A 20,824-nucleotide genomic window follows, 5' to 3' on the forward strand; every position below is an offset into this window, starting at 1 on the left:
CCAGGATAAAAGACGTAACTTGGTAGCATTAGTTGTATTGGGTCGCATCTGACGGAAATAAAATATCGAACCGAGCATGCAGGGTCGGTCTCCATGAGTGAATAAGTCTGGAAAGAGAATTTCTAAGGTGACCAAGATATAGATGAAAACTTTTGTTAACAAAGGTAAATGCTGTGTATGCAATCAGGTTACACTAGTCAAAAAGGTTGAACTCAGCCAGTACCAGGATTTGTTTTTAATATGTATACCTCTCTCGGTTCTATGAGCAAATAATTAGTCAGTTGAAATCGGGACTCCGAAGGTAACAAGTCGCATAACTTAATTCTGAGAAAATGTTTCTTTAAATCCTTAAAGAATTTTCTATTTTTATAGAAAAAAAAAAATAAAAATAAATAAAAGCCGAGCATGTGGATTGGTTGGTTGTTTTACGGCATATCAACCCTTTTCAGGTTATTTAATGCCGAATCCTGTGATTTTGGAGAAAATTTTTTTTTTAATAGAATATATTTGTTTTTTTGCAAGTCAGTTTCTATTTAACCCATAGTTGGGACCCTAACAGGTACTACCACACCGGGTCAGAGTGGACCTGGGAGCAATGGCAATTAAAGGGTGGCTCCACACTCCCCAGAGCCCGCAAGCTGGGGCCTCACCATCGGATATAGTTTAAGGTCATATCCAGGACCCGAGCATGTGGAGGTCTCCTTCCACGAGTGAAGGAATCTGGAAAGAATTTGTAAGGTGACCAAGATATAGATGAAAACTTGTCAACGAAGGTGAAACATGTGTGATGCACGTTATGAAAATTTTTTTTTCTTGGTGCACATTGTGATATGCGGGGAAAAAAAAAAAAAAAGCTTCAAGAAACATTTATGCTAGGATTGTGATGATTCAACAAAAGGAAAACTTGCCATGTGCAGGTGGAATTCTTGGACCGAACACTGTCTGGTTTGTCATTGAAGAAAATGATGCCTTTGACATTGGGCATGTCAATCATGAAGTTGGAAGTGTTGACTGCAGTGAACCAAGTCTGTGATTGACATGAAAAATTGGATTTAAATGGGGGGGGGGCAGTTATCACGGAAAATCTCATCTGGCAAAAATTTACTGTCACCATAACTAATGACTAATGTTTGTGAAAATTTTCCAAGAAATTCAAGGTGCAGTTATTGAGAAAAGTGCGAACAAATGAGACTGAATTACTAGGTCCAATCCCTCCTTTGTCGAGGGACCGACAAGAAAAAAGAAGGGCCATCTTCCATAAGACCACATCTTCACAACGAAATTAACTTTTATTCAAGGCAAAAGCCAAAACTTTTCAATAGGTTATGAAAGTTAAACAGAGGGAGGGGGGGGAGGAATAAAAAGCAAAGGCAACAATTTATGTACAGAATTTTATTTTAAAAATCAAAATTTCATTTGTTTTTTGCGCTTATACAGTTGAGTCAAGACATTAAGAAAAATAAAAATATCGAAAAGTTATATCGTCTGAAGTTCTCTGAAAAAAATTCCACTTAATTGCATGACGTAGTTTTTTTTTTTACAGCGAAAAAACAATTTGTTATGATACCGAGCAAAATGTTCAATTTTTAGGAAGAAAAGCTAGTAATAAAGATGGGGAGGGAGTGTCGTCGCTTTGACTGGAGTTATCTCCCTCAGTCGTGTTCAAATTTCATAATGGCTGACTTCAACTCTCATAAAAATGTTTTTCTGCTGTAAAATAAAAACTATATGAAATTAAAATTTTTTTCAGATCTTCAGTCCAAAGCAGACACGTACAATACCTTTTTTTCAATATTTTCATTTTTTTTAATGTCTTGACTAAACTGTACAAGTACCGGTTTTTTTATTTTTAAGAACTGATTGAGTAATTCTTTTTACCCAATAATGTCAATATCTATATCTTCATCAGTTGATTCGTGCGTCGACAAGGATATAACGATTTCTTTTTTAAACAAACCGCTTTTCTTTTCTTTTACTGCTTGTTCGACTTTTTTTGTGACCGAATCGACAATTTTGGACATCTTTCGTTTCTGACAAAAGAGAAAAAAAAAAAAAAATTATCTACAAATCCGAATATCAGTCAAGAGAAATTAAACCAATTAATTATTACAAATTTTTTTTTTTTTTTTTCATTAAAGATATTTTCACATCACATAAAGGGCAATTGTATGTATGTACGCGAATGTGTGTGCATGTGTATATGCATATGTGTGTGCGTGTGTGTATAGGTGTGCGTGCGTGCGTGCGTGCGTGTATAGGTGTGCGTGCGTGCGTGCGTGTATAGGTGTGCGTGCGTGCGTGCGTGTATCGGTGTGCGTGCGTACGTGTATCGGTGTGCGTGCGTACGTGTATCGGTGTGCGTGCGTACGTGTATCGGTGTGTGCGTATAGGTGCGTGTGTGTATAGGTGCGTGTGTGTATTGGTGCGTGTGTGTGTATAGGTGTGTGTGTGTGTGTATATGTGTGTGTGTGTGTGTGTGTATATGTGTGTGTCTGGTGTCAAAGTTAGATTCTATACATAGATGAATAGGTTCTTCGTCATAGCGAAATTCTGAAATTGAAATATTTAATTTCAAGTGAAACCAATGGCATCCACTGAATTGTCATGTCACAGTAATGAAAATGTCCAAAAATTACAAATAACAATAAGGTAGATCATTCATTAAGGACAAGTTTCCATAATTGAAGAGTGTGCATATTAGCAAGGGAGGTAAACCATTTTGTAAACTATCAAAAACTTATGCTAATCCAAACAGAGTTATTTCCCTTGTGTTTACGTCATACGTGACAAACCAAAACATGATCACAAAACATTTTCGTTGAACCATAAAAATACATTTATATATTATTCCAGAAATATTTAACCAATTGTGACTTGATAATTGTATAGATAACATTGCTTATTGTTGAAATTGACACAAGCAGTAAGTAGTTACCATTATTTTTTATTAAAACCTTTTCGGTTGTTAGGTTTCACAATAAATAAAGAACCAATGAATAATATTCAATATAAAAATAATCACTTTTCCTTTTTGCGATTCTTCGATTTTTCAAAAAAATTGAAAATGAGGAAAAACTTCCCGCCCCTGACAAAATGAGTCGTTTGGGGTGTATAGCTACAGGAGCCGGCAAGCTGCCTTGATCAACTGCGAAACCGGGTTTATTTGTAATTTGGTGTTATATATATAAAATCTCCAAGCAACTTGATGGCTCCTGTAGCTATACAAAAGCACTCATTTTGTCAGGGGTGGGGAGGCCTCCCCACAATTTTCAATTATTCTTCTGCACTAATTTTTGGAAAAAAAAAATTTTTTTGAATCGAGGAATCTGAAAAAGGGAAAGTGTTTTTTTTATTTTGACTCTTATTCATTGGTTCTTTATTGTAGGGAAACCACACGTTTTTGTGTGTGTGTGTATGTATATATATATATATATATATATATATATATATATATATACACACACACACACAAGAGTTTCAACCTTTGATGTCGCTGGGATGTTGAGAATAGATACACTTTAAAATATTTATGCAAAATAAAAAATTCCATTTGGAAAGAAACAAGCTATTAAAAGTGTGAAGAGGGTGGCAGTGTTTGTCAGAATTACTAAAACCTGTCAACTAGAATCACCACAATACCACATTTACTCCAGGTGCCATTGTACTTAAAGATATTACCAAAAGATTGAAAAACTTATTGTTCATAAATCCATATGTATATATGCAATAATTTAATTGGCGAGGAGCGGCGGGGGGAGGGGGGGTTAAGAAAAAAAAAAAAAATGGTACTAAGACTCTTCCGACTCTTTCTAAACACGCTGCCTTCTGTTTTCAGTTTGTGCTGAATAGAAAGCAAGCAGGTCAATCTCTAAGTGGGTATGGTGAGCTACGATGTTCACTCTTTCGCTGCCGGAAATTCAAGTGCCCCGAGACGTTTTCTGCGCAAGCGGCTAGAGGCGCCCTTTTTCTTTTTACTGAATTGCTCTGGAGGTTCAATGTTTTGATTTTTTTTTTGACCAATCAGAGAGTTTTCCGGGCTGTCGGAAATTACGTGTCTGGGAGCCGGTGAAAATCTTTAAAAACCTCTGTATTTTCCAAAAAAAGTGCAGTTAACAAAATTCAGAGATAGTGTTGAAAGATATATATATCACTACTGTCTGCAGCTAAAAACTAACGCGACAACACTGAACGTAGCAAGCGAGTCGGCTGATAAAACAATGTGGGCGAACACACAGACACAGTAACTAACTTTTGTATTCTCCCTTTTATTATCGCATGCTCATTTTTAATTAATTTTATGTAAATAATTATTTTAAAACTTCCTTAATCTCAACTAATTCCCTCCTTTTGTTCACTCATAAATGAACTATTATTTTCATTGAAATATTTCCTAAAAAGTAATAAATCTTTTTTTATAAATTGAGAGTTAACTGTATTTATTTTGTTGATATATTTTCTACGAAAGAACATCGTAAATTCGACTCTCTGTATTGCCCTTTTTACTTCTTTTCCCCACAATAATAGTAAAATTAATTAATAAATAATAAACAAATGTAAGAAACATTGGAAAAGGCCAAAACTGGCGACCCACCGACGTGATTATTTTGAACACGCAAACATTTCTATAAAAAAAAAAAAAAAAGGCTATCTTCTGATGCTTCAAGTAACCAATCTTTTGATGTGAATTTCAATGAAACTAAACAAAATGAAAACCCAAGAAATAATTTCACTAGAAATTCACCATGGACCAACAAACAAAAAAAACTGCCTTCTAATACTTCAAATAACCAACTTTTGATGTGAATTTCAACAAAAGTAAATAAAAAACTCAAGAAACAATTTCACCAAGGTCGCGAAAAACTATGGAAATTCAACAAAAATAAAAAAAATTTTGTATGAAAACGATAAAACAAATCCTTCTGAATATAAAAATCTACTTTTCCAAAAAAAAAAAAAAATTTTTAACATAAAAACCTATCTTCATAACAAAATTATAAAAGACAACATACAGCAAAAGTGAATAACAAAAGGGAAAACTAAAATGGCAGAAAACGAAGTCGACATGGCAGCAGAACAAGATAAACCAGTGCAGTCAATTGCGATGAAAACTCCGGCATTTATTGATTCAAATGTACTAGCTTGGTTTTCAATAATGGAAGCCCAGTTCAGTATTATGAACATTAAGCAACCAAGACAAAACTTTTATCATATTCTCGCGTCACTACCAACGGATATAGTTGGAAAATTACAAAACAGCATACTGGAATCAAAAGACTTTGATAAGTTAAAAGATGCTGTGATTAATCAGTATGAAAAATCAAAGCCTGAAATGCTGGACAAACTAATGTCATCTTCAATCATGACAGGACGTCCTTCGATTTATTTGAACGAACTCATGTCGTTAGCAGGTAGAATTGGTGTTGGAGAAGACATTGTCCGACATAAGTTCATCCAAGCCCTACCTCATTCGATCAAACCCGTGGTAGCAGCACAAATTGATCTCGATCTGGAAAGACTAGGTAAAATGTCCGATGACCTGCTGTTATATTTTAATAGACAGGAAGCCACGCATATACAACAGATATCATGGAACCAAAACCATCGTAACCAGAGTGATGACGGATCTCAAAGAAAAAGTAATCCGTCACAAAAATCATATAATTGTCCAAATGGAGTTCGTCCTTTTAACAAGGATCAGAGACCCAAAATCTACCGTTCACATCTATATTTTGCCGAACGTGCAAAATATTGCAAACCATGGTGTAAATGGCCAGACAAACGGAATGTGCAAATGCAACCCAGTTCTCGTCCTGCCTCCCCTGCTTTTAGTAAAACATCGGAAAACTAACCCGGCGAAGCGTGATAGCTTCCACATCTTCGCCGCTTCTTGAAGTAGCCGCACGGTTAGGAGCTATAAAATTGAATTTTGTTGTGGATACGGGAGCTGCAATATCTGTAATCCCAAGAAAATATATAAGCGGTATAGTTATATACCCAACAAACATCTCAATTGTGTCAGCTAACGGTCAGAACATTGAATGTTCCGGTCAAGCAGTATTAAACCTGGCACTTCATAACTTGAGGCGTGATTTCACTTGGACCTTTCTCATTGCAGAAACTACCAGACCTCTCCTAGGTTATGATTTTCTGAATCATTTTGGATTAATAGTTGATTGCACAAATAACAAATTGATTGATCAAACAACCAAAAGATATTCAAACGCACAGCCATCACCAATACTTATGAACATTGCTTTATGCTCGGATAACGTTGCCGACACAACAGTTCACACAATTTCGCAAAAATATCCCAACTTAATTTCTCCACATCGCGATTCCAATGCAACAAAACCTAAAGTGTTTCATAGAATTGAAACTGGCAGTAACCCTCCATCTTTCTCTAAAACGAGGCAGTTATCAGCCCAGAAATACAACATAGCAAAAGAGGAATTCAGGAAACTCCAGAATGCCGGAATTATATCCCCCTCTAAATCAGAGTGGAGTTCGGCCTTGCACATGGTGAATAAATCTGATGGGACTTATAGACCTGTAGGTGATTACAGGTTACTAAACACTATAACAAAACCCGATCGATACCAAGTGCCAAACATAAATTCCTGGTCATCAAAACTGCACGGTAAGAAAGTTTTTTCAAAAATTGATTTATCTTCTGCTTATCACCAAGTACCAGTCCATCCGGATGATGTGTGCAAAACAGCCATCACAACACCCTTCGGTTTATATGAGTACAATTACATGCCTTTCGGTTTGCGGAACGGATCTAGTACTTTCCAAAGGATGATGGACAATATTTTCCGCGACATCGATTGTATTTTTATATACATCGATGATATTCTTATTTTCTCAAATAGTGAAGAAGAGCATTCCAAACACCTCGATACTGTTTTACAGAAACTCAGTGAGTACGACCTTAAAATTTCCCTTTCTAAATGTATTTTCAATGTTTTTCAACTTGAATTTTTGGGATTTCACATATCTGTTGATGGTCTTAAGCCAAGTGACAAGAAAATCCGCGAATTAAATGAATTTCCTCAACCAAACGATTCAAAATCACTGTGTCGATTCCTTGGCATGGCAAATTTTTACAGAAAATTAGTTCCAAATTTCAGTGAAATCAGTTTACCACTCACAGAGTGTATTCGGTTGAATCAAAAATCTAAGAAAATAGATTTTACAAAGAAGGAAGTTGAATCCTTTGAAAGGATAAAAACAAGTTTATCAGGTGTAACCGCTCTACCTTATCCCGATTCAAAAGCTACTAATTATCAGCTTGTTACGGACAGTTCCAGTTACGCTGTTGGAGCAGCACTTCATCAAATGATTGACAATCAACCAATTCCTATTGGATTCTTTTCAAAAAAGTTATCACAAACTCAACAAAAATATTCTACCTTTGACAGAGAATTGCTAGCTGCTTATTTAGCAGTCTTGTATTTTAAACATCAGGTGGAAGGCAGAAACTTGTTATTAACAGATCATAAACCGCTCTGCAGCGCCTTTAAAAGCCAAACACCTTTAAAATCCGATAGACAACAGCGTCACCTTTGTTTCTTGAGTGAATATGTGACTGATATTTCACACATAAAAGGTTCACAGAACATTGTAGCTGATTGCTTATCGCGACCAGCGTATGCAATCACAATTGATATTTGTGACTTACAGGAGATGGCCAATCACCAAACCACTGATGAAGAAACAAAAACTCTATGTGATCAACTGAAGCCGTATCAGATTAATGAACATAATACAATCCTATGTGACGTGTCTTTACCTTTTCCACGACCTTTTGTCACACAAAAGCTCCGGAAATCTGTTTTTGACAGTTTACACAACTTGTCACACCCTGGAATTGCTGCTTCAACTAAAATGATAACTTCCAGATATTTTTGGCCCAAAATGGCCAAGTCAATAAAGGAATGGTGCAAGGAATGTCAGCATTGCCAACAAGCAAAGATAAACAAACACACAAAAAGTGACGTGCATCCATTTGAATTGCCATCCAGCAGATTTCAAACTGTACACATTGACATTGTTGGCCCTCTACCACCAGTCAAGAGCAAAACAGACCCGTATTTCTCTCCCTATCGTTATTTATTAACATGCATCGATAGAAATACGAGATGGGTAGAGGCTTGTCCATTGACCGAAATAACTGCAGCGTCAGTATCAACTGCTTTTGTTGATCTGTGGATATCGCGATTTGGTGTGCCCCTCCATGTCGTTACAGACAGAGGTAGCCAATTCGAGTCTGAGCTGTTCTCAGAACTGTCAAAAATTATAGGGTTCCACAGGCTGAGAACGACTTCGTACCATCCCCAAGCAAACGGAATGATCGAGTGAGCACACAGAACATTAAAGACAGCAATTATTGCCAGAAGAGAATCTTGGTTATCTGCTCTTCCTATAGTTCTTCTAGGTATCAGGATTACACCCAACGATTCCAATTATTCACCATTTACTGCAGTTACGGGTGCTAATGCACAGATACCTAGATTGTTAATCGATGCGTACGAGGATGCAAACATTGATATAACAGATGCTCACATAAAAGCTCTAGCTGAGGAGATGCGGAAATTTGACACAGACGGATTATCCAGTGGACACCTCCATTCTTTACCTACTGTGTACATTCCTAAGGATCTTCAAATTTGTGACAGCGTCTGGTTGAGAACAGACAGGATTCGAAAATCTATGGAAGCTCCATATACAGGTCCATTCCAAGTAGTACATCGTCATGGCAAATATTTTACTATTAAAATGTCTGATGATGTACACAGTAACGTTTCCATAGATAGATTGAAGCCTGCATATTCTTCAACAACGTCAAAAGATTTTGTTCCACCCCTTCCAGTATCTGACACTTTTGTATCTTCCTCTGATACAGAGGTTGAAAAGAAACAAACTAAATCAAAGTCCGGAAGAATCATCAGGTGGAAGAAGGACAACACATATTTTTATTATTAAAAATAAAAATGATGTAAAAATTTTCTAAAAAAAAAAAAAAAAAAAAAAATTTTTTTTTCCCAACCTACATTTACATGTAAATATACTACCAAACTTTCCTTCACAAAAAAAAAAAAAACCCAAAGCTATTTATCATGAACGATGAACCTTTAAACTCCGTTTACTGGGCGGAAAGTTATATGGTGAGCTACGATGTTCACTCTTTCGCTGCCGGAAATTCAAGTGCCCCGAGACGTTTTCTGCGCAAGCGGCTAGAGGCGCCCTTTTTCTTTTTACTGAATTGCTCTGGAGGTTCAATGTTTTGATTTTTTTTTTGACCAATCAGAGAGTTTTCCGGGCTGTCGGAAATTACGTGTCTGGGAGCCGGTGAAAATCTTTAAAAACCTCTGTATTTTCCAAAAAAAGTGCAGTTAACAAAATTCAGAGATAGTGTTGAAAGATATATATATCACTACTGTCTGCAGCTAAAAACTAACGCGACAACACTGAACGTAGCAAGCGAGTCGGCTGATAAAACAATGTGGGCGAACACACAGACACAGTAACTAACTTTTGTATTCTCCCTTTTATTATCGCATGCTCATTTTTAATTAATTTTATGTAAATAATTATTTTAAAACTTCCTTAATCTCAACTAATTCCCTCCTTTTGTTCACTCATAAATGAACTATTATTTTCATTGAAATATTTCCTAAAAAGTAATAAATCTTTTTTTATAAATTGAGAGTTAACTGTATTTATTTTGTTGATATATTTTCTACGAAAGAACATCGTAAATTCGACTCTCTGTATTGCTCTCTTTACTTCTTTTCCCCACAATAATAGTAAAATTAATTAATAAATAATAAACAAATGTAAGAAACATTGGAAAAGGCCAAATGGGTACGGGATCAGAGTAGGAGAAAAAAAAAGAATGGATAGAGTTCAGAGAGTGGTGCTCCTTTTAAGATAAATGCAATTTGAGAGGCAGAAAAAAAAAAAAAAAAAAAAAAAAAAATGAAAAGGGTGAAGTGGGGGGGGGGGGCATCTTGGCAGCTTTCTATTAGCAGGGCTAGGATGCTGATTCACTTGATTGATTAGCAAGTGGGTTAAAAACCCATCCAAAAGGCCGGGGTTTGACAAACCAGGAATCACATGCACTATGCTCAAGCAAAGAACATATACTCGATTCTTTTTCGTACACACAAGCTCGCTACTTGTAGTTAGGCAGATTGCTGGAACAATCTTTCACTTGGTGAAATTTGTCAAGTTTGCTTCTGCAACCATCTTGAATTTTCTGATGGCTAACGTTCTTTTCTTAAAATGTTCTGAACGTCACTTGTGCCAATTTTGGTACTTGTATCACCAAGTGAAAGATTGTTATGGAATATGGAGATTATCTGCCCCACTACTGTATGTACTTTTTTTTTCAAAACCTCAGGACTAATCTTTTACTATCCCATCTGATCTTGCCTTTCAGCTGGTGATTGAAGAAATCAATCAGATCCTGATCCAAAGATTCCGTTTTAGTCATTTCTCACCATTCACATTACAACCATGAACAAGAGACCTTTTGTCTACCTGTCTCACAGTGGTCCCGACGTTGTCGATTATGTAGGATGTGTTTTGTGGGTGAGAATGCTAAACATCAATACCGAAGTCCACAGCATTCAAAGAAAGCAAAATCAGGCAGGTCTCCTTTGAGTATGTCACAGCAGGGACATCCTAGTGAATCTGATTACATAGCCATGTTGCATGCATTCCGAGCCAATTGCCGGGTTAGATGGAAGTCAAAAAAAAAAAAAAAAAAAAAAAAACCCTAGAACAGTATTTTTAGGCTAAATTATGTAGGATTTGTTTAAAGTAGGTTATTTCCTGGCTATAATGAGTTCACTTGATCCTAGGTACTGTAGAAGTACAGTGTCAGTCAGTCAGTCACACACAAAAAAAAAAAAAAAAAAAAGTTATGCACTACTCAGAGTTATGATGACTCGGACTTGGCGTCTAATTCCATTCAAAGCAGATTCTTTTTCAACCAACTTAACCGCCTGACAAGCAAATTGTCAGACAACCCTCCTGACTAATCACCTGTAGAGTTCCTTCCTAGAAGACAGAATGGTGACTTGGACCAAAGATGTTTTTTTAGGCACGGCCTAGTATTTTTTGAAGAATTACGTATTGCCCCTAAGCCTACAACAGCCCTTGACCGAATGATAAAGATTGAAGTTGGGAAAGGCACAATCAACCACAGGAGTTCCATGCAGATTCCTCTATCAAAGTTCTATTGAAGAAAACCCAGCTTTTCACCACCTCAGTGATACATAAAGTCAGATATTTAAAAATGGAAGGTGCTGGAGAACTTTTAGGCTTTTTGCTGGCAGAGGAAGTACGGCCAATCGGTATAAGATGAGAGGAAAAATGCAAGTGACACATGCCTCCACTATCCTTTAAGGAGAGCTATCTTAAAAGTAAAGAGTTAATAGACAAAACCTAGTCCGAAGTACATGCCAAGGATTCAAACTGGGCCATCTGTTCAGCAGAAGGCAACCAGAAAAGTAATGTTACCCAGGGCTCTACATTGTGAGTGAAACAGTCACATTTGCAAGTGATTTTTCAAAATGGCGACTAGAAATAATGAAACGCTTATCTTTTGGCGCTTGCAATTCTTTCACTGACAATCTTCTAAAGCTCACTACTGAGTGAAAAATATATTTTCAACTTTTGTTTTAATAAAACGAACAAAGTTAAATTTAAATAAAAGTTTAATAGAACAATACTTTTGTTTTTGTTTTTGGAAAGAAACAAGCTCCTTAAAAAGATGCACTCTGGATTGATATTTAATTTTTTTTTTTTTTTTTGTAAACAAAATTCTGTATTTTTCAAATCTCTTGTTTTTACTGCAGAGAAAATTCTGTTCCTCAAAATGTTCTGTGAATAAATATAACTTGTTTAACAAATAATATAAATCTTGGTTGGAAAATCGTCTGTTATTTCATTTGTTTAATTAGGTCATGTGTGCTTGTGCAACAGCCAAGGTAAAACCTGTGTCAACTGAAATCTGTCTTTTTTTTTTTTTTTTTTTTTTTTTTTTCTCCAGTCGATTGGGGGTGGGATCCTTATTCTTTTCTTGATCCCAATTTTCATACCCAGGAATAATTCACGGCCTTTAAATTATCAACAGACATTTTCAGTATCTCGGCTAATAGACTTTTTTTTTTGTAACACAAATGAGTCACCATTTATCAAGGCTTGGAGGCCACTCGAGGATAAGGGTTAATGAGTGCACAGTAGTCAATGGGACAATATAGTAATCGTTAGTAGTGTAAATTTGGTAAATTGGATTACTAAAGGGGAACGGCTCATCAAGAACTTGTTTACATTGAACTTGAAGACAGCCATATTGTAGTTGGTTGGAAAGCAGGAAAACAGAACAGTTCCACAGGCGTGCAGTTCTAAGAAAGGAATCTACGTTCAGAGTTAAGCACATATAAATAACAGGGGAAGTTATTGATAGTGATTTCAGCTAGATGAGTGTTTTTCACGAAAGTCAAGCCAGGGGAGGACCACAGATTGGAGCTAAGACGAGAGCACTTGCCATGAAAATAACGATAAAGCAAAGACAGGCTCTCAATGTCGCTTTTATGGGAAAGAGGTCGCAGGGAAGAGAAGAGGGCATCCCCCACTAGGTTACAAAGTCCATTTTGAACTCTGTCAAGGCCGAATAAAGGCTTTCTAGCAGCTCCCGCATAGATGTTTTACAAGAACTCTAAAAATATTAAACGTTCTGCTTTCAGATTTACGGAAATCTCCCTTTCAAACATAACATATCTCGTGAATTAATGTTTTTGAACTCATTTTTATTTGCCTATATTTATCCTAACAGTTCTATCACTTTCACATTTAAGTATAAACCTAAAAACAATTTTTAATAAAAAAAAAAAAAAAATGTCTCCTCAAAATCAGCTCTCCTAAAAAAAAAAAAAAAATCTTATTCCCAAATTCTAACCCTTAAAAAGAGGATCACTAAAGACATTCCCCAGTTAAAGCCAGGGTATTTTTTTTTTTTTTTTTTTTTTTTTTTTTTTTTTTTTTTACAGTGATCACCACTTATCAAGGCCCGGAAGCCACTCAGGGATAAGGGTTATTGCAAGTACATTAAGTTAGTGAGGAGATTTGCTGAAGTGTTTACTTAAGGGGGCGGGTCATTAGGAATTTGTTAACATTGGACTTGAAGACATCCAAATTGTAGTCCGGAGGGAAGCAGGCAGACGGAACAGAGTTCCACAGGCGTGCAGTTCTAAGAAAGAAGCTTTGTTCATGGAATCCGCATTTTGATTTAGGCACAGATATAGAGTGGGGGAAATTTTTCACAGTGGATTCAGCTAGACGGGTGTTTCTCGTGAAAGATTGGCGAGGGGGGACCAGAGATTGGAGTTCAGACGAGCATCTGCCATGGAAATAACGATAAAACAAGGACAGGCTCGCAACGTCTCTTCTGTGAGAGAGAGGTTGCAGGGTAGAGAAAAGGGCATCCCCCACTAAGCCACGAAGTCTATTTTGTACTCTGTCAAGGCAGGATAGGCTGTTTTTAGCAGCTTCCTGCCCAGATATGGCAACAGTATTCCATCCTTGGACGTACTTGGCTTTTATATAGATAGAGAATTGCATTTACAAATTAAAGAATTCTTACCTGTGATTTTTTTTTCTGGCTCGTCTTATGAACATTGTTGCTGCTAACAGATGACGGTCTGCGGTTTTTCAAATAATTTTGAATCAACTGAAATTTTGTGTCACTAAAAAGACTAGAATCTGAAAAACAAACAAAAATGGATTTACAAATTTTTGAACGGAATTTTTTCATAATTCGTATTTAGATTCTTCAGACTACTGTTCTCACATTTATTTCTACAACGTTTCGGCCAAAGTAATCCCTGGTCCTCTTCAGGTGTATCTTGTCAAACTCGAGTATCATTCTAGTGAATGTGCTAGTTAAAATCTAATATATAAAAAGGCGAAATGTGTTTGTATGTCTCGCAAAAACTTTGACAGATGCGTTGGAACCTGACCAGAACGGTATCGTTTTGAACCTCGATCCTTTGGATGGCAAATATCGAAAAATTGGCCAAAAACATCACATACTTCACCCTCAACTGACCAGTTTTTTTGTTTTTTTTTTACAAGAGGTCGGTTTTTGCGTCGTCATTTTCGCAAGTCATCGTTCCCTGAATTCTGATGTTCGTGACTTACGGGCACACCATGGAGGCATCGACTCAGATTCCAGGTTTGTTTTTTTATGTTTTTTCCTCCGCATTACAGGTTCGAGTCTGCCTACTGTTGTAGTTGAGTCACAGCATTACATTAGTGCATGTGCAGAAAAAAAAAAAAAAAAAAAAAAAAAAAAAACGACCAATTTTTTTTCAATTTTAACCCCTTAGCAGCTATTTTATCAGCTAAAAACTAAAGCAAAAGTGTTGTACAGTTCTGAACACCTTACATACCAAATTTAAACTCTAGACCAAATATTTAGTGTTTGATAGAAACACACAAAAACAAGGTTACTTATAATATATATAAGTCTCACCTGTGTTTAAATGTATATATGTATGTTTGTTTCCCTGCCTAAAACTTCCAGAGGCGACGGATTTTCACAAGACTTATAGTTTTGAAGCTCGACCCTTTAGGCAACAAATATAAAAAAAAATTGGCTAAAAACATTAATTCCTTTACCCTAAACTGGGTACTTTTCTACAAGGAGGGGGGGGCGCTTTTTTTTTTTGCCAATATTTGGCAGGGAGGTTTTGACATCCTCTTACATAAAGCGCTGGTATTCACAAATGGTCACCCATTTGGTACTGGCCAGGCTCAATGTTGCTTAACTTCGGTGATCTCAGTAAGCCTTGCCAATCAAATATATTTTCTTCACATCAGTTCTCGTCTGTACCCATTGTTTAAGAATTATTCCACATAAGCTTTTTTTTTTTTTTTCTTTTTACAGTGATCACCACTTATCAAGGCCCGGAAGCCACTCAGGGATAAGGGTTATTGCAAGTACATTAAGTTAGTGAGGAGATTTGCTGAAGTGTTTACTTAAGGGGGCGGTTCATTAGGAATTTGTTAACATTGGACTTGAAGACATCCAAGTTGTAGTCCGGAGGGAAGCAGGCAGACTGAACAGAGTTCCACAGACGTGCAGTTCTAAGAAAGAAGCTTTGTTCATGGAATCCGCGTTTTGATTTAGGCACAGATATAGAGTGGGGGAAATTTTTCACAGTGGATTCAGCTAGACGGGTGTTTTTCGTGAAAGATTGGCGAGGGGGGACCAGAGATTGGAGTTCAGATGAGCATCTGCCATGGAAATAACGATAAAACAAGGAAAGGCTCGCAACGTCTCTTCTGTGGGAGAGAGGTTGCAGGGTAGAGAAAAGGGCATCCCCCACTAAGCCACGAAGTCTATTTTGTACTCTGTCAAGGCAGGATAGGCTGTTTTTAGCAGCTCCTGCCCAGATATGGCAACAGTATTCCATCCTTGGACGTACTTGGCTTTTATATAGATAGAGAATCGCATCAGTAGTGAGATATCTTCTGGAGCGGTAGAAGGATCCCATCATCTTTCAAATGTTCATGCTTAAACGTTTCAACAGAATTTTACACAATTTATATCGCCATATTGGAATTAATATTTATGTACAATTAGTTGTTGATGAATATTGGAATTATTTAAATATAGAAATGCTTACCTAGAAAGGTGAATGCATTTATTTGAGAAAGTTTTATATCTGGGTTCAATATTTTCATGACGTCACCACTTTCTCTTGGACCGAGTTGAATAAGATATTGTGCAAGTCCCCAAATTACAGATGCTTGTTCAGATGATGTAAGATTTGACCTAGAATAGAAAAAAAAAATATAAGAAATACGCTTTGGGTAATCTTTATAGTCTGGAAACAAAAACAGTCACTCAAGTTTCATTCACTTTGTTTTTACATAAACTTTAGTCAGGCAGCCATTTTTGCTTCATTCAACACCACTGTGTGTATAGATTACCAGATTTTGTTAATTCTCTTGTGTAGTGTCATGTCATTCTTTTAGTGAAAACAAAATGCTGAATCTGCTTAAAGATGTTTTCGTTCAAAAAGAAAATGAATTAAAACAAAATGCTTTTTCAAAGATGAAAAAGGGGAGGGAAATAGTGATTTGTGAGATTTGAAAGAAAAAAATTCTTCGGTAAAAAAAAAAAGGTAATTTTTTCATAACTCAATTTATTTGATGACAATTAGTTTAGTGCAAATGACAGAAACATCTTGCCAGAAGTTTTTCAACCGCCATCTTGTAAAAGTTTGTTTTAAACAATTAAAAAACAATTATATGATGTATGTACCCATAATGAAACAAAAATATTATTCTAAAGAATTATGTAAATTTATCAAGTAGTTTTATTTTTCAACAAACAAAAAAAAAAAAATCTTTTATCTTTTCACCATAAACACTCGGATCCCCACTTGATATAAATGGCTCTAGTCTAAAAGAAACTGCTTTAACAAGCTTACGGTCTAACCTTTACTCCTGACTTGAAATGGAAGACTTGCAGCACATCTGTTGCCAAGGTTATTGGAAAAATGGTTGCATCTTATCACTCCTGACGCTATTCTCCACCTATAAGACAGGTCTTAAAGTATTAAATATTAAAATATTATCGTAATAGCTGGACAGGAACTGCTTATAGCACGCTATCCTGTTCAAACAGGCTTCAAAACCTAGTAGCTGGTGCCCTTTTTTCTTTGTTGCAACCTCTTTCCCCACAGAAAAATGTTGCGAGCCTGTCTCTGCTTTATCGTTATTTTCATGGCAAATGCTAATCCGAGCTTCAACCTCTAATCCCTTCTCACCAAACTTTCCAAAAAATAGTTACAACCACCATTTTCCTCTCACTATCTGTGCCTAAATCTAAATGCAAATTCCATGAACAAAGTTTCTTTCCTTGAACTACCCTCCAGTGGAAGTGTTCTGACTTTTTCAACCGACTACAATGCAAACAAGTTCTTGTTTGATCATCACTTCAGATCTAATTTTATCCAATTTCCACCACTATTCTTATCTTCGAGTGGCTTTCAAGCCTTGATAAGTAGCTCCTAAAAAAAAAGTTTAGCCCGACCATTTTGAAATAATCAAAAATCAAAAGGAGATAATTCATACTATATGTTGTAATGCCTACGCATTCTCATTAATCGCTTAAAAATGATATTTTTGTTTTCATCATGGATACGTACATCATATAGTTTTAATCTAGGGAAATTCCTGAACAAGAACCAAAATAAAATAAAAACTCATTTCGGCACTTGTACAGTTTAGTCAAGACATTAAAAAATTGGAAAAAAAAAAAAAAAAAGTTATATTGTACATATCTGTTTTGGACTGAAGATCTCCGAAAAAAAAAAAAATTTTTTGATTTGAGTAGTTTTTATTTTACAGCGAAAAAACACATTTTTATGAGAGCGCATTGAAGGCAGACATTTTTTTTTATTTTATAAACACAACAGGGGAGATAACTCCATGTAAAGCGCCAATACTCCCTCTCCATCTTTAATTTTAGCTTTTCTTCCTAAAAATCGAACCTTTTGCTTGGTATCCAATTTTTCTTTTTTTTTTTTTAGTGAAAAACGAAAAAACAAAAAACCCTACTTGATGAAATTAAGCGAAATTTTTTTCGGATAACTTTGTTCCATACGTGCAATATAACCTTTTTTCGATATTTTCATTTTTTAATGCCTTGACTAAACTGTACAAGTACCCTCATTTCATTTCATTTCCATTTTCAAGAGGATGCAAGACGAAGGCCTTACCATTTTGTGTGACAATTTAAAAAATCTTTCCAATGTTTGCTTTCTGATTCTGGCGAACTCGATTGACTGTAATCACAAACATCAATGGCGTCAAAACCCACGGAATCAGATAAATTGGTCTGCGAAGAAACAGATTCTTGTTCCCATTCAAGGTCGGACAAATTTTGAGGATCTGGTAAAAAAAAAAAAAAATCATTTAAAAAATGAATTCATCTTCATTGAAAGTTAACTACAATTAATAACAGGACGCTTTTTTGGCAACTTTTTCAACCTCAATGCTAGCAATATTGTTCAGAGTCACGTTCAGTCGTTCCACCTGGCCATTTCCCTGTACATTATAGGTGGTTGTGCAGCTTGTTGCTACTCCCTTATGCAGAAAGTCTGTTAGTTCTGTTGAGACGAATGATGGACCTCTATCAGAGTGAATGAGGGAAGGCATGCCAAACAGTGAAAATAGTTGACAGAAACAATTTATGATTGTGAGGTCATCTCTACAACAAAAGGGTAAGGAGAAGCGCGAATATTCAATATTGTCAATAGATATTTATTTTGACCATTAGTTGGCAATGGGCCCTTAAAAATCAACACTTTAATGGTTGAGTCACTTTGATAAGCTTGGTGGGATGGAAAAATCTCCGTTTTAATTCTGCACAAACTGCACAGTTCCCAATAGTTTGTTGAATATCATCGATGGAATAAGATAACGCAGGCGTACAAAATGAGACATCCATGTTATCCCTGGATGACACAATGAAACGTCTCGAAGGCCAGTTGGGTTAGTCGAGGAGCAAACTGCTCAAGAAAGTGTGTCCGCGGTTTCATTCTCTTTCCTAGAGTGTTAGATTACATCAAATGTGCTGATAGTTCTAGTCGCCAGCGTTCCACCTTCGTTTTTTATTTTGCTTGAATGTTTCAGGTCATACATGAATGCCACGGAACGTTGGTTTGTATTAAGCTTAAAGGCGGAACCAGTAAGGTAGTGACGCCATTTACGCACTGCCTCGATGATGGCATGTGCTTCTTTTTCAACAGAAAAGTGTTGTTCACTGACTGAGAGTGATCGAGAAAAGAAAGCAACTGGACGCCCATTCTGATTGAGAGTGGCAGCCAGAGCAATGTCAAAGGCATCAGTTTCTACAGTAAGGGGTATGCTGTGATCGATTGTTGTAAGGGAAGCGTGGATTTTGTAGCAATGGGCTTGCAAGTAGATACTAAATGTTCAAAAAATGGTTGGGAAATAAGACGGGACGCCATTACGGCACATATGGTGAAGAGATCTCTATGACCTCTGAAGGATATTTTTACTTTGGAATATAGTTTGAGAAAGTCATGTCTGAGTAAAACGTCTGAGCAGAGGGAAAAGGGGACTGAAAGTTTAAAACGTATGTAGATCCTTCATATGATAATGTCACATAGCAGTGACCTAAAGTGTTGCTTGACAAGTCTGTGGACGCCATTGATATCTTCCTGCAGGAAGTTTGCTTTGGCCAGCCATATTTATGGATAATGTTTGAGGATATATAGCTTTCTGAGTTACCAGTATCCACAAGAGCTTCTAGGATTATCCCATTCACGGTAAGTTTGATTATAACTTTCGATAGACAATCGGGTGATGCAGCAGTTACTATGGATGTGATTGATGGTTCGAAGGCAGAGGTTACTTTCCTAGGGACACGGTTTGATCGACAGACTAGCTGAAAATGCCCCTTCCCGCCACAGCTATTACAAACTGCATTACAAGCAGGACACTTAATGTGTGGATGTCAGAAGAAGCACTTCTCTCCAGTTGCAGCAGAGAGCTTTTCTGAAGTAACAGGAACTGCACCAGACACTGAAGGTTTGGCGGTGGCGCTACATGGTATGAGATTGATATTAGATTTGGCTTGTCTCTGGGCTGTTTCCAGCGAATGGACCAAGTCGGAGGCGTCTTAATGTGAGTGTTCTCTCTAAGAGTCTTTGTCGAATTGCCTAAGAACGGATACCTGTTATGAGGGCATCGCGAACTGCTTGATCACGGTGTTCTTCTGCAGTTATTGCCTCGAAGCGACAACCAGTGATTAGCGAGTCCAGTTTTTGCAAGAAGTCACCAATAGTTTCACCCGGTTCCTGTTTAGCAGTTGCCAGAAGATGCCTAGAATGTACAATATTTGAGGGTTTTACAAAAAAAAAAAAAAAAAAAAAAAAAAATTGGAGTTTAGAGATGGCAGCTTCATAAGAGTCACAATTTGCTATGAATTTGTTGGTTGGTTGTTTTATGGCATATCAAGCCTTTTCATGTTATTTAATGCTGAATCCAAAGACTTAAAAATTTTTGGAATAGAATATATTTGTTGTTTTCAAGTCAGTTTCTATTTAACCCATAGTTGGGACCCTAACAGGTTATACCACTCCGGGTCAGAGTGGACCTGGGAGCAGTGGCAATTAAAGGGTGGCTCCACACTTCCCAAAGCCCGCAAGATGGGGCCTCGCCACTGGTGATAGTTTAAGGTCATATCCAAGACCATATGAATTTGCGTACTGGATGGGAAATATAGTTAATAAGGACATTCAGTTTGTCAGTGGGTTGGCAGTTAATTGCGTTTCGGAAATTGTTAAATGTGCGCAGCCAATGTGTCCAATGGTCTGAAGAATCAGGTGCCGAAGGGCTACCGTTGAAATGCTGTGGCTTCAAGAACTGGTCCATTTTAAGTCCGATTTCTTGATGAATAAATTGTGGTGAGGACAACACGGAAGGCGAATGATAACCTGTGAACAAGGCTTTATTCATCAAGAAGTACAGGTATATAAGCTGTAACAAAAGAAAAGAATTGTTAAAAGCATGCAAAACAATGAACGATGTTAATGACACCAGTAATTTTATATGGATTATTAGCTGTAAAAACTAAGATTTACCAAGTCGAATGAAAATAATTCAACTGACAACTCAAACCGATTCTGACTATCCAATTTTCAAAAATTAGTCAAATCCAGACAACTGGTTATGTTAAATATTATTTTAAAATCGCCAGAAAATTTAAATC

At 36.6% G+C, this 20,824-nt stretch overlaps 1 protein-coding gene across 2 annotated transcripts in view; it reads right to left on the reverse strand.

Moving 5' to 3' along the window:
• Positions 1-1,377: 1,377 nt before the first annotated feature.
• The window catches only part of LOC145266604 (uncharacterized), a 40,722-nt gene continuing 21,275 nt past the window's right edge, over positions 1,378-20,824 (reverse strand). For both annotated transcript variants that reach the window (XM_080122491.1, XM_080122490.1), the window contains exons 4-7: positions 17,805-17,976; positions 15,702-15,850; positions 13,655-13,773; positions 1,378-2,030 (exon numbers count right to left, since the gene is read on the reverse strand). In XM_080122491.1, the coding sequence (XP_079978617.1) occupies positions 1,875-2,030; positions 13,655-13,773; positions 15,702-15,850; positions 17,805-17,976 (596 nt within the window). In that variant the 3' untranslated portion in view covers positions 1,378-1,874. The remainder of the gene's footprint in view (positions 2,031-13,654; positions 13,774-15,701; positions 15,851-17,804; positions 17,977-20,824) is intronic.

This window comes from Euprymna scolopes, chromosome 41 (assembly GCF_053919585.1).
Source record: "Euprymna scolopes isolate OS-2025 chromosome 41, ASM5391958v1, whole genome shotgun sequence".
Classification (NCBI taxonomy): Eukaryota; Metazoa; Mollusca; class Cephalopoda; order Sepiida; family Sepiolidae; genus Euprymna; species Euprymna scolopes.